This window comes from Neovison vison, chromosome 3 (assembly GCF_020171115.1).
Source record: "Neovison vison isolate M4711 chromosome 3, ASM_NN_V1, whole genome shotgun sequence".
Taxonomy (NCBI): Eukaryota; Metazoa; Chordata; class Mammalia; order Carnivora; family Mustelidae; genus Neogale; species Neogale vison.
The window spans coordinates 61,910,435-61,929,948 of record NC_058093.1 but is presented as its reverse complement, the minus strand read 5'-3'; the positions used below and the strand labels follow the sequence as shown (position 1 = coordinate 61,929,948).

General features: G+C 39.8%; 1 protein-coding gene across 6 annotated transcripts in view; it reads left to right on the top strand.

Annotated features, from left to right (window-relative positions):
- The first annotated feature begins 5,821 nt into the window (after nucleotides 1-5,821).
- The window catches only part of COBLL1 (cordon-bleu WH2 repeat protein like 1), a 168,546-nt gene continuing 154,853 nt past the window's right edge, over nucleotides 5,822-19,514 (top strand). For all 6 annotated transcript variants that reach the window (XM_044242232.1, XM_044242229.1, XM_044242228.1 and 3 more), the window contains exons 1-2: nucleotides 5,822-5,854; nucleotides 6,563-6,680. In XM_044242232.1, the coding sequence (XP_044098167.1) occupies nucleotides 5,845-5,854; nucleotides 6,563-6,680 (128 nt within the window). In that variant the 5' untranslated portion in view covers nucleotides 5,822-5,844. The remainder of the gene's footprint in view (nucleotides 5,855-6,562; nucleotides 6,681-19,514) is intronic.

Here is a 19,514-nt window from a genome sequence, read left to right as displayed (position 1 = left end):
CATGCATTATACATAATACATACATTCTAATTGCTTAGAAATATATGTGATAATATAGAAATACAGTGCCATTTATAAGAGCCATTGCATACTAAACTCAGACATTTCTTCTTTTGATAATTAGGGTTGAAAAAAATGTTTAATTTTATCAGTTAGAAGAGAGGTAGGAATCCTTCAAATGACTAATGAACAATTTTCTTTAGATTTTCACTTGATTGAGTCTCACAAAAATATTATTGATAAACCCAGTGGTCTATCAGCCCCTCCAGGGCAGAGGCAGTATCTTTGCCATCTTTGTTTCTCAAACCCAGTGTTAGGCATTATAGATATTCAATAAATGCTCCCTTTATTCAAAATTTAATTCATAAATATATGCAAAGAAAATATACAGGGATTTTCTAAGTTTTGAAATATAAAAAATAAGTTAAAAGCTCATTGAAATGGGCAAGAAATCATATTTATTTTGGTACTTCCATTTCCTTTACATTTTTATTATTTTTTTATTTTGGTACTTTTAATCTCTAGAATGCTTACATAGAAATGACCCCCCCCAAAAGATAAATGGGGGACGCCTGGGCGGCTTAGTGGGTTAAGCCTCTGCCTTTGGCTCAGGTCATGATCTCAGGGTCCTGGGATCGAAACCTGCGCATTGCATGGGCTCTCTGCTCAGCAGGGAGCCTGCTTCCCCCTCTCTCTCTCTCTGCCTGCCTCCTCTCTGCCTACTTGTGATTTCTCTCTCTGTCAAATAAATAAAATCTTAAAAAAATGATAAATGCTATAATGTGATAATAAAATTTTAATTCCAAACATAAGGTTATCAAAAGCACAATTTACATTTTATTCTATAAATAGTATTGTTCCTATTTTCTTCAAACTCTGATACAAATGTTAAACTTCATAGAAGAAAAGTGGATTTACTGATATTTTAGAAATATTATAACCAAATATGACTTCTTCTAGTAGTATTTAAAAAACCATAAAAAATATAACATCCTCCACACTCAAGTACCCTCATACATGTGATCTATAAAAATTAAAGAAGAAATATGTACACTTAAAAATATAATCATACTACCATTTCATTTGAGTATGTTACTTATTTCACATAGTATATATTTTATGAACATTCTTTACAGATAAAAATGGCTAAAATTACCATGGTTATTAAAAACTACGTAAATAATACAACCTTTAGTTGTTGCATTTGCTTTTCTTTTCTTTTTCTTTTTTTTAAGTAAGCCCTACACCCAGTGTGGGGTTTGAACTCATGGCCCTCAGATGAAGAGTTGCATGCTCCAGAGATTGAGCCAGGCAGGTGTCCCTGTTTTGCTTTTAAATAAATGTAATTAACATTTGGTCTGGAACTAATTTCAATGGACAAAACTAATCTGTAAGTTTTACCATAATTATATACATTAGACATTAGACAAACACACATTTAAAAATTTAATCATTTTTCACAAATTCCTTCAAATGTATTTCTGTCTTTGGTGCGAAGAGCACCCCTTCCCCACCTTACCCCATAATCTCTCTCTTTCAACTAAATAAACAAAATCTTAAAAAAAAAAAAATATATATATATATATATATAAAATTTATTTTCACCTATGAAACAATTACTGGGCAATTTGAAAGTGAAAGGCATTAAAATAAGATGAGAAGTAAGAGAGGAAGGAAAAACAGTTATGCCAATGATAAAGATAGGGACAGTAGTGACTAAGTAGAAAACCTGTCTAAGAATCCTGGCTTCCAGAGGACAAAAAGGATTTGGGTACTTCAGGATAAAGGATAAAGCTCTTTCATGGAGTATTTATATTGAAGACATTGATTTCTAACAACACTTTCTATGTTTTAAATCATGTGGGAGTATTCTGTAAATTATAAGAATACCATAAGAAGACAAAATGATAATAAACTATTATGTATATATTCCAGACTTGGGAATAAAGCCATAAGCCTGACTTTTAGATTCCTGTTGTCATCAATAAACTCTAATAAAGACCTTAATAATAATAATAAAGACATACTTGACTGAGATTAAGGGGCTTCTATGAAATACAAAGTCTGAAGAGATTCATTAAAATTGAATACTACCTTGCAACATCTCTGATCTTGCTATATAAAACCTCTCACACACATACACATACACACTCTAGGAAGACATAAGCACTTCTTTAGGCTATACTATGCTAAAGTGAAATACATATGAAGATAGATCACCTCTTAAGTATGATTTTTTTTTTTTTAAGATTTTAAAAATTTATTTGAGAGAGTCAGTGAGGGAGAGCATGTGAGGGGAGAGGGTCAGAGGGAGAAGCAGACTCCCCATGGAGCCGGGAACTCTATGCGGGACTCAAGGCAGGACATGATCCCGGGTCTCTGGGATCATGACCTGAGTCAAAAAGGCAGTCGCTCAACCAACTGAGCCACCCAGGCACCCTGATTTTTTCTGTTTTAAATAGATCTATTCTGTGACACTTATACTCGAATAAAAACATAAATATTAAAAAGTTTTTCATTGTCCCAAATAATTTACAAAATATTTAGACAAACTCCAATTCTATTTCTCCAATAACTTTTGCATTGTGCACTTCATACAGTGTCTGCTTTTTATATAAGCACATACATATTTATTAAGTATGTAAACCTTTTTCTCTTTTAATATTCTCCAAGCAGAAATCTAGAACATAAACTATCATTTGAAAAGACATATAGCTAAATGGATCTTCTTTCTACCTGGTGATTTTGAAACTAACTCCATCAGGTAGATGTAGAATAAGTTTTTCCCAAAAGGAACAAATTCAGTATCTTCTCCATTTTAAATGGTCTACCAGTTTTGTTTTGTTTTTTAAGGTTGTTATTTATTTATTTATTTGACAGAGAGCGAGGGAATCAAAAAGGGGGAGTGGAAGAGGGAGAAGCAGTCTTCATGCTGAGCAGTCATGAACTGAGCTGAAGACAGATGCTTAAGGACTGAGCCACCCAGGGACCCCTACCTCTTCTTTAAAATTGAAAAGGCCTGTCCTGAGGTAAAGTCCCACTTGCCTCTTAAAATCCCCCCGAGGAATGGAGTCTTAAAGTGTTTCTTCTCTCCTTCATCCATTCCACAGACATTTGCAAATAGCATTCAGTGTTCTGGGCAAGACTTTCAGGACACAAAGGATGAGACATGGATCCTTAAGTTCACTCCACCACACACCCCGTTACTATGTAACTGAAAACTGAAAATCCCATGGGGCCCTGGACCCACTCAATAGAATTTGCTGGGGCTAAGAAAGGGAAGGGCTAATACTACCTATGTAGTCAGGAAGGTCTTTCAGAAGAGAAAATACCCAAGTACATGCATTAAAAATGGTTGGATGGACTGAAGGAAGGGAGATTTCCAAAGAGAAATTGACCCAAATCTTGTAAATTGGGTAATTTTGCAATAGTTCAGCATAACCAGAGGGAAGGATTGAGAGCAGGTAGTTTATAGCAACTGTGATTACTGTTTTGCTAATGAACTATGTATGTAACTAGCAGACTCTAGGAGATATAGGTTAGTATAATATGAGAAGAACATCAGGTCTAGGCTATTAGTGATTTGGAAAGTTGTCAGTCATGATTATACCTAAGGAAGGCTAAGTAATAGTTGGCCTACAGGATACTTCAGTCCTGTGCCCTTCCATTTTAATACTCACTTCACGATTGCAGCAGCTAGAAAAGAGAACATAGAGTCAAGCACTGGCCCTTCAGTGATTCCACCAGGAAATGAAACGTTTCATGTCTGTTCACGTTTACTTACTAAAACAACGCTATATCTATTTTCAATGAGGTTGAGAGTATAATCCTCCCCTATACCTAAAACTAGGACAGGAAAAACTGGTGATAACTGAAAATGCTTTCAGCAGTTATGAAATGTTATGAAAATGTTTGATGTTTCAGTTTAGACTAATGTAGTCAATATTTATTAGCATGTCATAAATTAAGATTGAAACTAATTAAAATGTAATCTTGAGTTAGTGATTGAAAGTCAATAGACTTTAGTTTCACCGTTACTCAATACTTGTACTACTGTCTGTGCAAGCAACTGTAAGTCATTTAGAGGCAAGATTAACTCATAAAATTGTTTAATCTTAGTTATTTAGAGACTAAAAGCCAGATACATTTAATTGATTTGATTAATATTTAAAGCAGGTAAGATATTAAAACGCAACTTTTCTGATATGGTTTCAATATCAAAATAAGGCACTTTTCCCCCTTTTCATATGTAAAGATACATTGAAAAGAATGTATCATGCACAGAAAGGAGTACATAGTAATGACTGCCCATAACAGACAGATGGCATATTGCTAGGTATTCAATATGTTAGTTTCAGCTGACATTTAGTATGCTAGTTGATTGCTACAGTGCTTAAATATTAAGGAGCATTAAGTCAAGACTTGGTTTTATATATCAGTTTTACTACCTGTCAAACGTGATCTTCTCACTAGGGTGAAGTGATTAACACAGATTGGTTACCTGATGCTAATATGACAGCAGAGGCCTCCTTTACCATGCTTTCACCTAGTCTCTGCAAACGTTTATTGAAATATTTTTATTCTTAAACTGTAGTTTAGGGTTAATTTCTTAATTTCACATTATTTTTCTGAAAGTGTTCTTTTTTTTTTTTTAAAGATTTTATTTATTTATTTGACAGAAATCACACAAGTAGGCAGAGAGGCAGGCAGAGAGAGAGGGAAGCAGGCTCCCTGCTGAGCAGAGAGCCCGATGCCGGACTCGATCCCAGGACCCTGAGATCGTGACCTGAGCCGAAGGCAGCGGCTTAACCCACTGAGCCACCCAGGCGCCCTCTGAAAGTGTTCTTATTTAAGAACACTATAAGATAAAATGATAGCAGACTATTATGTATGTAGTCCAGGCTTCGGAATAAAGCCATAAGCCTGACTTTTTAAGCTCTCTGTTGTTATCAATAAACTCTAATAAAGACCATATAATAATAATAATAATAAAGACATGCTGGTCTGAGACAAGCTTTTGGGCCTGTCAAAAATGGCTTGCACCTTTCAGCTGGCATTTATGATATACGAGATATGCAAATATACCTGTTTGTCAGGTGTAAAGAACCATCTACAGAGCATGTGCTTGGGAACCAAAATGGACGAACAAGCACCCAGCTGTGTGATTCTTTTGTTCCTGTAAAATTTCCAAGAGGTGAATAAAATCTACCATTTGTTCTTAGTTAATAGGTTATCATCAGATATTATCTTCCAGTCCTCATGTCACAGCTGTTATATGCTTAAAAAGAACGAAAGAAATATGCCTCTGAAGACAAGGCAAGCTTAAACCTGACACAGATTAGAAAAATCAGCGTCACAGGTGCGCTTTTAACCGAATAGCAGCCACCTTAGAGGTCAAGTTGGGGGTTGGAAAAATAAAACAAACCGCCCAGGATGTGGAAGGTCGAACCACGTGGAGAGCAAGCTGCAGGCCCCGCTCGGCCAGTTTTCCCTCCGCACTTCCGCGGCAGCCCGGGTCCTCCCGGCTGGTTCTCGCAGGGCAGGTACCCTCCCTTCCTCCCCACCTGTTGGGCTCCCGCGCGCCCGGCTTTCCGAAGCGACGCCCTAGCGATGGGAATGGGAACTCTCTAAATGGGAGTTTCCTTTCCGTTCGGCTCCCCCAGCCGGACCCCAAAGACCCGAAATCGGGTGGGAGGGAAATTCCTACTCGGTCCTCGCCCACCCCCGCCCGTTTCTGTCTCTGGCTCACTGCCTCTCTCGCTCCGATGCCGCCGAGGCTCGTCGGCACTTCTGGGTGGCCGACCGGAGGAGGTGGCGGCGAGCTCCGAGGCTCTGGGCTGGGAAATGGGGCAGGGTGAGTAAGCCGCCTTGGGAAAGGCCCTGCGGCGCCCCGAGAGGGCCAGCCACCCCGCCCGCAGGGCAGGGGGAGGCGCTGCGTGCGCCGGGCCCGCGCGGGGCTGAGCCTGGGAGAGGCTGCCGCGCTCCCCTCCTTCAAGTCCCGGCTTGAGAGACCAACTAGGAGCGCGCGGTCCGGGGGAGGGAAGAGTGGGAGAGGAAGCCGCGGGAAAGAACAGGGGAGCCACTGTCTCCTGAAAAGAAAGTGGGAGCCCTGGGTGGGAAAAGAGGAACTAGCCCTCCTAACTTTTCTTCGCGAAAAGTTTTCCCAGGGCGTTCTGTTTGTGCAAACTCGGCCGGGGGAGCCCCGAGACGCGCTGCCGGCGTGGCGGCGGTGCCTCGGATCCCAGCTTCTCGCCCCGCTCCTCCTCCTTCCAGCCTGGGGAGCTCCTCTCCCGCCCCGAGAGGCGCCAAATGGCTACCCAGTAAGCCCCACGGGGCGGGGGCTGCAGCGCCGCCTTCCGCCCCCGAAGCTGCCGGCGGCCGCTAGGACCTGAGGCGGCGGCGCCCGCGGGCTGGGAGCCTCGGCCCGCAGGTGGAAGCGCACCCGGAGGCGGACCGGCCCGGGGCTGGGGGGCTCGGGCGGGCTCCTGACGCGCGGCCCGCCCCGCTCAGGCCTTGGGTAGGCGCGCGGCCCGCCCTGACCAGCCGGCCTCTCCCACTCTAGTAGTGACACGCCGCCTCGGAGCTGGAGCCCGCGCCGCGCCCCGCAGGGCTATGGACAGCCGAACCCCGCGCGCGCAGAACGCCCTGGCGGCGCCCACGCCTCCCGCCGCCCCCACAGGGTAAGTCCAGAGCGCCGCGCGGAAGTTCTCGGGGAGGGCGAGGGCAGCAAGGCCGCAGCGCGTTTACCTGGCTGGCAGCTCGCTGCCTGACTCACTGGCTGCGGGAGAGGCGGCGGAGGAGCCTGCTTGCTCCCGGCCTCCTTGGAGGCCGCCCGGGCGCGGGGGCGGAGGGCTATGGTAGTTTTGATTGCTTTTCTACCGGGGCTGCTCGGAGTTGCTGAAGGGCAGCTGAATGCCAGGAATTGGGTGAGGAGTCCTGGAGCAGAAACTGTAACAAAGAGCCCCTTGTTTGGTGCCCTGGAAGCGCGGCGGACGATACCTGTAAGTGAGCTCTCGGGAAGGGGGAAGAAAGTTTCTTTGGCCGAGGGCTTAGGCCCGGGCAGGTGAGCAGTGTCAAAGTGACTGTAAGGAAGGGGCTTTTCTGCGAGCGGTGGAGGGCCACGGGAGGGTGTACCAGCTGTCAGCCCGCATGACAGTTCCGGGCCCCGGCAGGGTGAGCGCCTCCGACGGGGGGTGTGTGTGCCTGTGGCCAATTGCTGGTGCCAAAGCGTAGCGCAAAGTCAGACTGCAAACAACGATACTTTTCTTTGTGTCCTCACGTGTTTGAAGAGAGATTGGAGGGGAAGGGGCTGTCACATGGTGAGTTAATATTAAATGAAGCATGTCTTCCTGCCAGATATGCTAATCATCACCTTGCTAAGCGTTTGGGTAAACAGTAATGAGAACAGGTAGTTCTGCAAGAGATGGGGAGAACCTGAAAATAACCTTCGTCTTGGTAAACAGTGAAGGCTGAACATGGGCACTCTTGGAGCTTCTGAAGTGGGAACCCCTTTGATGTAATATAACTTTTCCTACATATATTCCCCCAACTCAGTTTCTTTTGTGATAGTTAATCTGAAGGCTCTAATGCTCTAAAGAGCCTTTTCTGGAATGATTTCCAGAAAAGAAACGTTAAGGAAAAATGGACTTTGTAACTAATGAATGAGTGTTGTGCAGTTTCCCTGATTTAAGAGTAGAGAAGTCATTTTTCCCTGGAACATGACAGGCGTTTCCTTAGAAGCAAGTCACAGCATGTTTATTCATCAGAGACCATGCGAACATTGGCAGTTGTCTAGAGGAAACATGGAAAAGTCTCAAAGCAACATGACTAATATAAAAGATATTTTGTATAACGCTTACATAGAGGAAACATGTAGAGTATGAATTAATTCTTTCATTTGTTAGAATTGTCTTCTCCCCTCCGCAAATAGCCCAGTTACTGCTCACTTCCGTTCCTATTATTTTTCCATTGTTTTCATTGTTCAGTAATATACATACTTCCATTTATTCTCACATCAGGATGTGTAAAGAAATACATTGGTTGAAAGATCTTAATCATAAAAGCATGAGCCTCTAAATGAAACTGCAGAGATACGTGAATTGAAGATGAAACAATTTTCCGGAATACGGAAATGTTTTTAAGGGGCACAAAGTAAGATAGTATTAAACCGGTGGATTTGGGGCGTCTGGGTGGCTCAGTGGGTTAAGCTTCTGCCTTCAGCCCAGGTCCTGATCTCAGGGTCCTGGGATCCAGCCCTGCACTGGGCTCTCTGCTCAGCAGGGAGCCTGCTTCCCTGCCTAGTTGTGATCTCTCTCTATCAAATAAATAAAATCTTTTTAAGAAAACAACAACAACAACAACGGTGGATTTGAAAATGGATTAAGTTAAGGAACAATTAAAAAAGACTGCATATGCTTGTACAGGAAATACACTTACTGGTGTTCAGAAATCAATACTTCTTTAGTAGGTGAGATGAGATGGCTTAGGAATGGAGTGGAAAGAGCTATCTAATGATAAACATGACGACAGTTAAGATATTTCAGATTTCACTTTTGAGAATTTAAAGGTTAAACTGATACATTCTTGAAAATAATGTACAAAACTGCTTTATCTAATTCTTCAACTATGAAGAAAATACTTTTAAGGAATTTGACCCTCTCCAAATTTGAGGAGGGACATCTGCAAAAATGCTTCAACATCTGATACAAATGTTGTATCATTTTATCTTGAATTCTATTTAGAGAAGTGATCAATATCTGCAAAGTATAAACATTAAAAAAAATTGTGTCATATTTCACTTTTCTATCTTGTTCCTTCACATATCCCAAGTTCCTATTATGTTTGTTGAATATTCAGTGCAGTATTGCTTTTTTTCCTTTCATCAAAACCCCCCAAAACATTAAAAATGATTTAATTGTGGGGTAAAAAAAGTATCCTAGATAGGGGCTTATGGGAGGTGGCAGGGAGCAATCTCAATGTTACAATAAATTATTGGGTTTGGGAAGTAAATTCCTTACTACAAAACTAATTAAACCATGACTCATGACTCTAATAACCTATGAGGCCTAGTTTAGTTCTCCTTGGATATCCCTGCTCTGAAGAATCCCTCTGTAATTTTCCAAGTTTTACATTGTTGTAACAGGTCATTTTAAAGAAATCTACTGCAATTCTATGTTATACAAATGAGAATCTGAAGCCCAGAGACACTGAGTGACTTTGCTGAAGTCCCAGAACAAATGAGTGGCAAAATCTGAAGGAAAACCCAGGACTTTGATTGCCTGGTTCGTTGCCTTAAAAAAAAATTTTTTTTTAAATCTATTCCTGACCACTGTAAGATACATTTAAATTTCAGAGTCAGTTTGGGTACATTTTCTTTAGAACAGCTACTGCTTGTGTTTGTTACTTCCCCTACGGATACCCCCCTTCCTTTTTTAATTCATTGAAATTTAAATGTCAAAAGTGTAGTTAGCCTTACTTTGAGTGATGTTAATGTTTTGATTTCGGAACAGATTTTTAGGCATGGACCAGGGTAAAAAACCTGCTTTATAATGTTGCAGCTTTGGAGCTATGGAGTTCATTGAAGATGTAGAAAAAATTAATTGATTTAGTGGCTACTTTTTAAAGCTGTTATTTGGGTGCATTACAGGGTCTAAAATTTTACTGATTGTATAAACTGAATTCTTGTAAGCTAACATTTGTTGACTATTTAGAAGTTGAGTATCTTAGCTGAGGTTTCAACATGAGAATTACCTAGGGATCTTTAACACCATGCTTTCACACCTGATACCTATTCTGGTTTTATTTGGCCTATGCTGGGACAAGCTGTGGAGAGGTTTTAAATGCTGCTCCAGTGGATGTAATGTGCTATCAGTTCTGAGAGCCAATGATTAAGTAGGTGTTAACATCTGAGATGGAGGTGATGGAATGAGGATTGCTATTAATCATTTTCAGGCAACTCACGATCCTCACTTTCAGCTTTAGTTTGCTTCTTTAAAGATTCCATTTAGTTGCTTTATAGTAATATTTTTTTAAAAATTTGCTACTCCTTTCAGAGGAAGTATATTAACTCCACTTTGCAGTTGTGGAAACCCAGGCTCTAAGAGCTAAACTAACAAACTCAAAGTCACTCAACTTTAAGTGGTGAAAGAGTAACAGAAACAAGATCTGATCCCCATACCTGTGCTTTCCTCAGGAGGCAAGTTGGCACCCGGAGTTTGCCCCTATTAATTACTCTGAATGGCCAGAGTATTTTTTATCTAGAGTGGCTTTGTAAGTGTCTTGCCTTGACTCTTCTAAAATCATTTTTATATTTTTAAAAACTCCTACAAATTCTAATGCATATGAAAAACCCCAATGCCTAGGATTTAAAAGGAACTTAAATGTTTGGTTTATGTCTTCAAAATATTGAACATTTTCATGTGTTTGGGATGATTTAATTTATAGTTAACTGATAGCCTTCTTTTGTCATATGGCAAGCTGCTTATTTTTGCTATTAGATGGCTATTAAATTTATAGTGCACTTTAAAAAATAGGAATATTCAATTACCAAATAAGACAAATGAAGTTAAGGTAATGTTAGACTTTTAGTCCAAAGTCTAACTTCCTCTCAGTGTGTTAGAGGATATTCAATAACGTTATGACCTTATTACAATATTGAAATGCCAGGTGTATTTATAAATGCCATGCTTATGTTATTAAGACAACTGCTTTCATTTAATTAATTAGTGAAAACTTGCAAGCCCTTACTTTATGTAAAACACGTTTTTTAATCACTAGGAAATTGGTTCCTGATGTTAAGAGCTTTACCAAAGAAATTATGTAGGAAAAGAACATGACGTTAGCATAGAAATTGTACTTTCATGTTAGCTTTAAAACATTGTTTATGCTTCAAGCTTAATATACAGTAGCTTGTCTCTGATCAGCAAATTACGGCCCAGCAAAGTAAGTCCAGAAGGCTGAAATGGGCCCTTCACCTATTTTTTTTTTTTTTTTTTTTGAGATTTTAAGGCTCCCTACTAAGCAGGGAGCTTGATGTGGGGCTCGATCCCAGAACTCTGGGATCATGACCTGAGCCGAAGGCAGTCACTTAACCAACTGAGCCACCCAGGCACCCCACCTATTTGGTTTTAACCCTAATTTTGTTGTCGTTGATGGTAAAACGCATATAATAAGATTTATTTTAAACATTATAAAATGTACAGGTCAGTGGTACATGCATATTGTTGTGCATCCAGCACCACCATCCGTTTCCAGAACTCTTTTCATCTTACAGAACTGAAACTTCATGCCCGTTGAACCTAGCTCCCACTCTCCTCTCCGTCATGTCCTCTGGTGGCCACCATTCTCTGTGATTTTGACCGCTCTAGGTAGCTTGTATAAGTGGAATCAAAGAGGATATATATTTTTGTGACTGGCCTATTTCACTTAGTATAATGATTTCAGAGTTCATCCATATCGTATCATATATCAGAATTTCCTTTTTTAGGGCTGAATAATAGCCTACGTGTTGCTTAGCCATTTATCTGTGGATGGACACGGGGTTGCTTCCTTACTTTAGCTATTGTGAATATTGCTGCTAGGAACATGGTATACAAATATCTATTTTTAAAATTTTTGTTTATTTATTTTATTCATAATTTTATTTTTTATAAACATATAATGTATTATTAGCCCCAGGGGTGCAGGTCTGTGTATTGCCAGGTTTACATACTTCACAGCACTCACCATAGTACAAAATATCTTTTTAAGAGACTGCTTTCAATTCTTTTGAGGTAGAATTGCTGGATCAAATGGTAATTCTATTTTTAATTTTTCGAGGGCGATCGTAGTCTTTCCCGTATTGGTGATGCTATTCCCAACAACTGTGGGCAAGAGTTGCCAATCCTTGTTCGTTTCTGTTTCTGTTTCTTTTCTTTTCTTTCTTTCTTTCTTTTTAATAGTAGCCATCCTAATGAGTGTGAGGTGGTATCTCATTGTAGTTTTGATTTGCATTTTCCTAATGACTATTGATGCTGAGTGTCATTTCATGTCCTTATTGTTTATTTGCATATCTTCTTTTGAGAAATGTCTATTTAAGTTCTTTGCCTATTTTTTAGTTGGGTTTGCTTTTTTGGTTGTTGAATGTTTGGAGTTTTGTACATATTCTGGATATTAATCTCTTATCCTCTGTTTCTGTAGAGTTTTATTGGCACACAGCAATACCCACTCATTTACATATTATCTGTGACTGCTTTCCAGTCGTAGCGGAATGGTCCAGACAGAGATCATATGGCCTGCAAAGCTAAAAATATTTACCTTGTAGTCTTAGTAAAGTTTGCAGACCCTCTTGGCCTAACTTATGAAATTGATAAATGAAGTAGTGATTATTCAAATTTATTTACTGGCAGGAGGACTTTTTTTTTTTTAAGATTTTATTTATTTGACAGAGAGAGAGAGAGAGAGAGACAGACAGATAGCACAAGCAGGGGGAGAGGGTGAGGGAACAGCATTGCTCCCTGCTGAGGAGAGAGCCCAATGTAGGACTCGACACAGGGTCACAACCCAGCCAGAGGCAGACACTTAACAACTGAGCCACTCAGGTGCCCCTGGCAGGAGGACTTCTAAGTATTAAACTTAAATTGGAAGAAAATGATTAATGTTCTGTTTGCATGTAACAAAATATATCTTACAGTAAGAAATTTTGCAGAATGGTGATTAGTGATTGATTTTTTTTTTTTAAGTGAAGACAGGCATGGTCCTTTGGCAAGCACTACAGAATTTTAACATATGATATTGGAATATATTTTAAAGAGAAGTCCTAAACTTCTCTTTCATGTGCTGAAGACACTTTCATGAGAAATGACTAATACATAGTTAGATGTTTAGGAGCAAAGTTGAAGGAGTTGCTTTCTAGGTCTTTGAGTCCATACCTACATTATGAGTTAAGTCAAACTGCCTTTATAACTTCTACCAAGTGTTTTTGTTGTTGTTAAAGATATTTCATATCTGTAAGTTTTCAGTGTTCTAACATTAGTATGATAGTTGTTGTAAGGCTCTTTTTTTTTTTTTTTTAAGACTGCTTTACTAAATTTTTCCCCCATCTGTTACAGTAAAAATAAACTAAAAGTATGGGAGAAAGAAGTTTCCCAGGACTATTTATAAAGGGCCAAATGTCTTCAGTTTTGCATATAAACTTCATATCTGAGGAATGAATCCCTTGGAAAAGCTTCTCAAAGACTGACTAGTCTTTAGAAAAATGCTAGAGTGAGCTTGGGTAATTTGTTATTATTTTCATATAGCTTAGGTTCACAGTGTTCATAAATGTAAATAAGTTAAAACTATTTAAATAGGTTTAGACTTAAGAAAAAAGCTGAAGAGTGAAAATGTGGAGTAATTTGACAGAGTAAGTACTTTAATTGGGATGGTCATGTCAGTATTAAGACAGCAAAGAATGCCATGGCAGGAGAAAAAGTCTATTCAGCTCAGCTCCCAGACAGCTAAAAACTTGGTACTATCTGTAAGTTTTAATACATTTTACATCATGATAAATCCTTACTAAGGTCAGAATTTCCAGGTTTCATTGGCAATAAATTAAGGTATTTGGGTTTCGAATATGTGTTGTGCGCTGTGTTGGGCAATATCCTGATTATATTTGTGTTTTTCATGCTATATAGCTGAGGGAAATTGCTCAGAAACAAGCCTTCAGAAATTTGGTGGGAGGAGAACATATGTACTACAGAATCAGGTCGGTTTCTTAACTGCCTACTCTTCAGAGAAAAAACAGAGCCCTCCTAAGGCTTTCAGGTTTGTGGTTATGAGGCGGTGAGAACAGAGGAGCTAGAGAAAGGGGGGGGGGGGGGAAGAACTGCCTCAGAATCCCTCATTTTAATTCTCCCTAGTTACTCTCGTTCTCTCCTTATTAGAAACACTTTGCCCACTGAAATGAGAGCTTCAGAGATAATGCACACGATTAGAAAGTACCGTAGTCTTCCTCCCCCACCCCTTTATCCAGGGGGGGCATGTTCCATATGTGCCAGCCTGCAGTGGATGCCTGAAACTGGGGATAGTACTGAACCTTCTATACTCACCATTTTCCCCCATGCATACACACCTGTGATGAAGTTTCATTTATAAGGTAGGCACAGTAAGAGATTAACCACATAACTGATCATAAAACAGAATAGCCATAACAAGTTAAAGTTACATGTAGAGGTCACTTTTGGGCAACAGGTTGGAGCAATGGAATGTACAGAGGGTCCACAGAGACCGCTTGGATAAATACAGACAGGCCCATCAGGTGACGCCCCCCGCCCCCCCCCAAAAAATCCGTAGGTCCTAACTAACCAGTGGGCTACTTATAAACTGGCATAGTTACCCAAAAGGGAAAATTCATACATCCCCAGACTTCCTCACTTTCCCTCTTTAAAAGCAGGCCCCGCCCATTGCCTCCTTGCAGTCTCTCCTCCGCTGTCCTGGGGCCAAGACTATTCAATAAACTTGCTCCCTCCTTTGTTCTGCTTCAGGTGAATTCTTCCACCACCCTCATGCCACTGGCTTCCTCTTGGTCTTCCCCCGACATTTGGGGGCCCCCATCCGATGGAGTAAGACACCAAATTATATGTAATAAAAGTTATGTGGATGTGGTTGGTCTCTCTCACTCCTGGGTGTGTTCACGTGTGCACTCACTATTCCCCGCCCCACCCTCCCCAAATACAGGACTGCACTCACCCTTCCGGTGATGACCTGAGATGATAGAGTGCCCTCCTGAGGAGGTGAAGCGAGGTGCTTGATGCAGGCCGTGTAATGCAGGCCCTGTGGCTACACCTGGCCCTGTGGCTACTGCTGTCTGGTTAATAGAAGAGAGTTTTTTTTTTTTTTTTTTTTTTTTTTGTAATTGCCTCAGACTTGCAGAAAATTGCAGACTTGCAGAAAATTGCAGAATTAAGAGTGAAATGCCATACTGGGGGTTGGGGGGGCTGACTTTTTGAAAATAACCAAAGTGGTTCAGGGGCAACCCTTTGAAGTGGGGTTGAAAAAGCACCTGAATTATAACAGTTAGGGTCATGATGTGCCCATAATGATTCTGATTTTCTCTTTAGCGTGCAGGCTGACTTTAAACACGGTTGAACGCCAGTGACATCAGAATATATTTTTTAAATGGTAGTGTCATTGGGAAAAGTGCATTGTTTTTCAATGTGATTAATTTGGAGGATTAACATGAAAGCATGCATTCCACCATACTTTTAAAAATTTAATATACCATTTCACTTTGTAGCCTAAGTTACAGCTTCAGCACCTATACCAAGATATACTTATAAGGAAGTAGAGTTAAGATGCTGAAACCCAAATGGGACATTTATCACCAGGCCTTGAGGGTTTTCATCTCTCTTACATACATGCACACATGCTATTATTTCTGGAGAAATGGAAGTGAGGAAGTATGAGATGACTCCAAGGGGGGAGTAGTGGTGACAGGAGCCAGAATTTTAACAGCTGCTACAGTTGTGTATCAGATCTGCTGGAAAAACAGGAAATTGAGTTGCTAAATCGGAACATGGCTACCACCCTACCATTCCCATGTTTAATGGACCTGCTGTAGTTTCTAGGCCAAATTAAGTCAACAGTGGTCAAGATAATTATAAGAGCTGCTGAATTAATTATTTCCTTTGTGCTAAAGTGGAAGTGTCAGAGAGAGGAGCAACCCTTTGTTTCTTGTTCTTTTGTGCCTGCCAGTCAAGTATCATTGCTTTAATAGAATTAGGAAAGAGACAGGGTGAATGTCTTAAAGGACCTCATGATCTTAGGCAGCCCCCATATTCTCGGATATCCACGATTGGATCTTTTGCTGACAGCAAAACTCCCAAGTTAAGTGCCTACTAGATTATGGGCATAGTTTCTTCCAGGTTTTAACTTTTATTTAAGATATCCATTCCCAGAAAGCAGCTAAATGCTTTAATTTCAAATGGAAATCTTTTTGCTCTCCTTTAGGAGAGCGAAGCTGGAGGTAGCAGAAAAAAGAATTTTAGCATATGAAAATAAACTAATTTTAAAATTTTCTGTTATGATCCCATGCTACCAGCCTTCTGCAGTTTTCTCTTTCTCTGAAAGAGGGCAGGTTTTACCATGATAGTTTTATTATCTGTGAACATTTCCCCCTGCAGGAAAGTTAGATATGACTTCTTTTGAAAGACAAACATGAATGATCTGAAAGGAGAAATAGACTGATTTTCCCGTCATATATTTTTAAAAGATTTTATTTATTTGACAAAGAGAGACACTGGGAGAGAGGGTAAACAAGCGGTGGGGGGGGGCATGGGGGTGGGAGAGGAAGAAACAGTCTTCCTGTTGAGCAAGGAACCCAGTGCGGGGCTCCATCCCAGGACCCTGGGATCGTGACCTGAGTGGAAGGCAGATGCTTAATGACTGAGCTACTCAGGTGTCCCTTCACCTCACATTTTAATTGGGACAAATTTTTATCTAGAACTTATTCCAACCTGTAATTTACTCCAGCTTACCATATATCATTTTGAAATGCAACCTTGTCTGAAAGGAGCAATGTCTACCTTATGTCTAATTGTCTGTGATCCTGTGTGTATGTAGAAAGGAACATAGGAAATTCATTCTTAGATGACGCTAAGAAAATTTAGTTCTGAAGTTTGTGTTGGTATGCTTGTGAAGCCTAGGAACATGTTTTCAATTAACTTGGTAGCTCTAAGTGGTATAGACTCGAATTTACTTAATTGCATTTTTAGGGTTTTTCTCTTTTCTTTTCTTTCTTTCTTCTTCTTCTTCTTCTTTTTTTTTTTTTAGATTTTGTTTTTTTATTTGACACAACAAAGCAGGGGGAGCCACAGCGGGAGAGGGAGAAGCAGGGTCCCTGCTGATCAGGGAGCCCAATGTCAGACTCCATCCCAGGACCCTGGGACATTGACCTAAGCCACAGGCAGCTGAGTTAGCCACTCAGGCATCCTTTGAGTTTTTATAATCATATTCAGGATTTTATATATATGTTGGGGATGTACCACTTTCGATTTTCATGTTTTTGTGAATCATAGGGATTTAGGACACTAAGCAGATTATATAAGTTCAAATTAATGGCAGTTCTAAAAGTTATCTGAAGGTGTTCAAGGGATATTTGCTATAATTTTTGGTAAACCAAATCCATTTTTTAAAAATTCTTCCAGATATTAAGCACATCAAGTTGGTGGTGATGAATATTTGAATATCATGGATTTGGATTAGTAAAATTTAAGCAAGGTAGAGACAAGGTGTCTGAACCCTACAGATAATTGGAGTGGTTTGAACACGAAAACACTGTTGGTATCAGCATTGGGATACTAAGAAATGATGGTTTGTGCTGAAGGTATACACAGCTTGGGAGGCAGGGGAGCAGTACCGTGATGGCTATTTAATTCCATCTTTTACCATCTGTTGATCTTCACAGGGAATTTCATAAGATTTCCAGTCAAGAAGCAGTTTTTAAAAATTCTGGCATTTGGCCATTTTGTTTTAATAGTTAAAAGCTATCCAGAATGCCTTGCTGTCTGAATCGAACTTAGTCAAAACCTCTACTTACTGTGCTGATGAGTCATTCTGGTGTGTGATATGTGTGACTGGTGAGGAGCCTGCCTTTCTTGGGCTGAGTTGTGGATGCTCTTGCACACATTCTCTTAGGAGAATTTCCTCAAAATGAATGAAGCCCTATGTCAGACCTACTTGAGGAGTGAGAAAAGAAGGGGTGTGCTTTGCAATTGAGAATGGTGGCTTTCTCCCTTAAACTTAACACTGATAATTAAAACCAGTTTTCATTCAAAGTGTAAAAAAAAAAGACAAAAACAAACAAACAAAAAAACAACCCCCCAAAACTCAGTTTTCATTGATATATGCATTTTAAGCTCTAAAATGAGCTCGTCAGGGTGCTGGGGTGGCTCAGTAGGTTAAGCATCATTGAACCCACATCAGGCTCCCAGCACAGTAGGGAGTCTGCTTCTCCCTTTGCCCCTTACCCTGCTCTTGTGCGCTCTCTCTCTCTCTCAAATAAATAAATAAAATATTAAAAAAAATCAGCTATGTCAAAGCAGAAAAAATTTCTCAAGTATTGGGTTTTAAAATAAGATGGGGAAATTTGAAAGAAATAATACCCTGTATATATGCAATCTCATTTTTCATTTTATATTTAAATATATTAAGTGTATCTCAGTTGTATATAGTACTCATTTACTTGAGCCCTTTGTGATCTGCTTATGTTTTTACATTACTGCTTCATGGAAAAAAATTAAAATTTTTGGGTTGTGAAGGGGACTATTTCCTAGTTTTTACCCCCTTCTTTGCTTAGCCAAGTAGATACACTCAGTGCTAAATGGAAATGTAGAGATAATTAAGTTTTTATTTGGGATATAGATGAAGAAAGGAACAAGAAAATGGACAATAATGTTTGATGAGTGGAAAAATGAAGAATGGAACAGTCTCTGGTGGTGAAAGAAAAGGCAGTGGTTTTGCTAGTTTAAGCAGTTTGAGGCTTGAAGTCTTTAATCTCTTGGGCTCATTTGGTAACTCCGGTTCTGTTAATTTGTGAAACAGTTCTGTGATCTTAGATTATCAAAGAGCATTTTCTGCCAAAGACCATGTATAACCTCTTCAAAAGTACCATATATGCTTTTGGGGGGAGAGAGTCCATACAAAATATCATTGATAATTATTCTGATGACAGTCATACTTTACACTGGTGTTTGTAGGTCACAGCACTTACTTATTATTTTTTAATAGGCAGTATATCCAAATGGCACAAAATTCAAGAGAAAATGACCAAGTAGTGAGAGATCTCTGTCTAGTGACTTGGTTCCTGGCATCTAGGTTTTCTAAGGCAATCTGTGTCACTAGTTCTTTTGAATCCTGGTAGGATACTGTTTACCAGTGCTGTCCAATGGAAATATAATGGGAACCACAAATATAGTTTAAAATTTTTTTAAACACTACATTAAAAAATTCAGTTTAAATGGTATATTACACGAGACAAAGTTAAAATGATTCTGGTTCTATAAAACACACATGTTGTCTTTAACAAAATATTTTGCACTGAGTCAGTTTTGAAATTTAGTTACATAAAATTGAAATTTAAATTCTTAATCACACTAGCCACATATCCAGTGCTGAAAAGCCTTATATAATTATTGGCTACCATACTGGAGAGGGCATCTCCTTACACTCAGGAGCAAACGAATGCATGTGTGCATATTGTTTCTTATACACCGTGCTGCTTTGTACCTTGCTTTTTTTACTTAATCATATAACTTGGTAATTATTCCATTTAACTACATAAATGGCTCTATTTTTTCTCCCTGGTGTGTACTGTGTCTTTGTAGGGATGAACCATGACTTACATAACTAGTCCCCTGTTGATGGATTTATTCCTCTCACCACCACTCTTTGCTAGTACTCCGTGGTCATTTTAGCGTTCTTTACACAGTTTACAGTTTACTCAGCTAATACACTTTCCTGGTATGTTTAATTAAGCTAACTAGATTGTGAAAACCTAG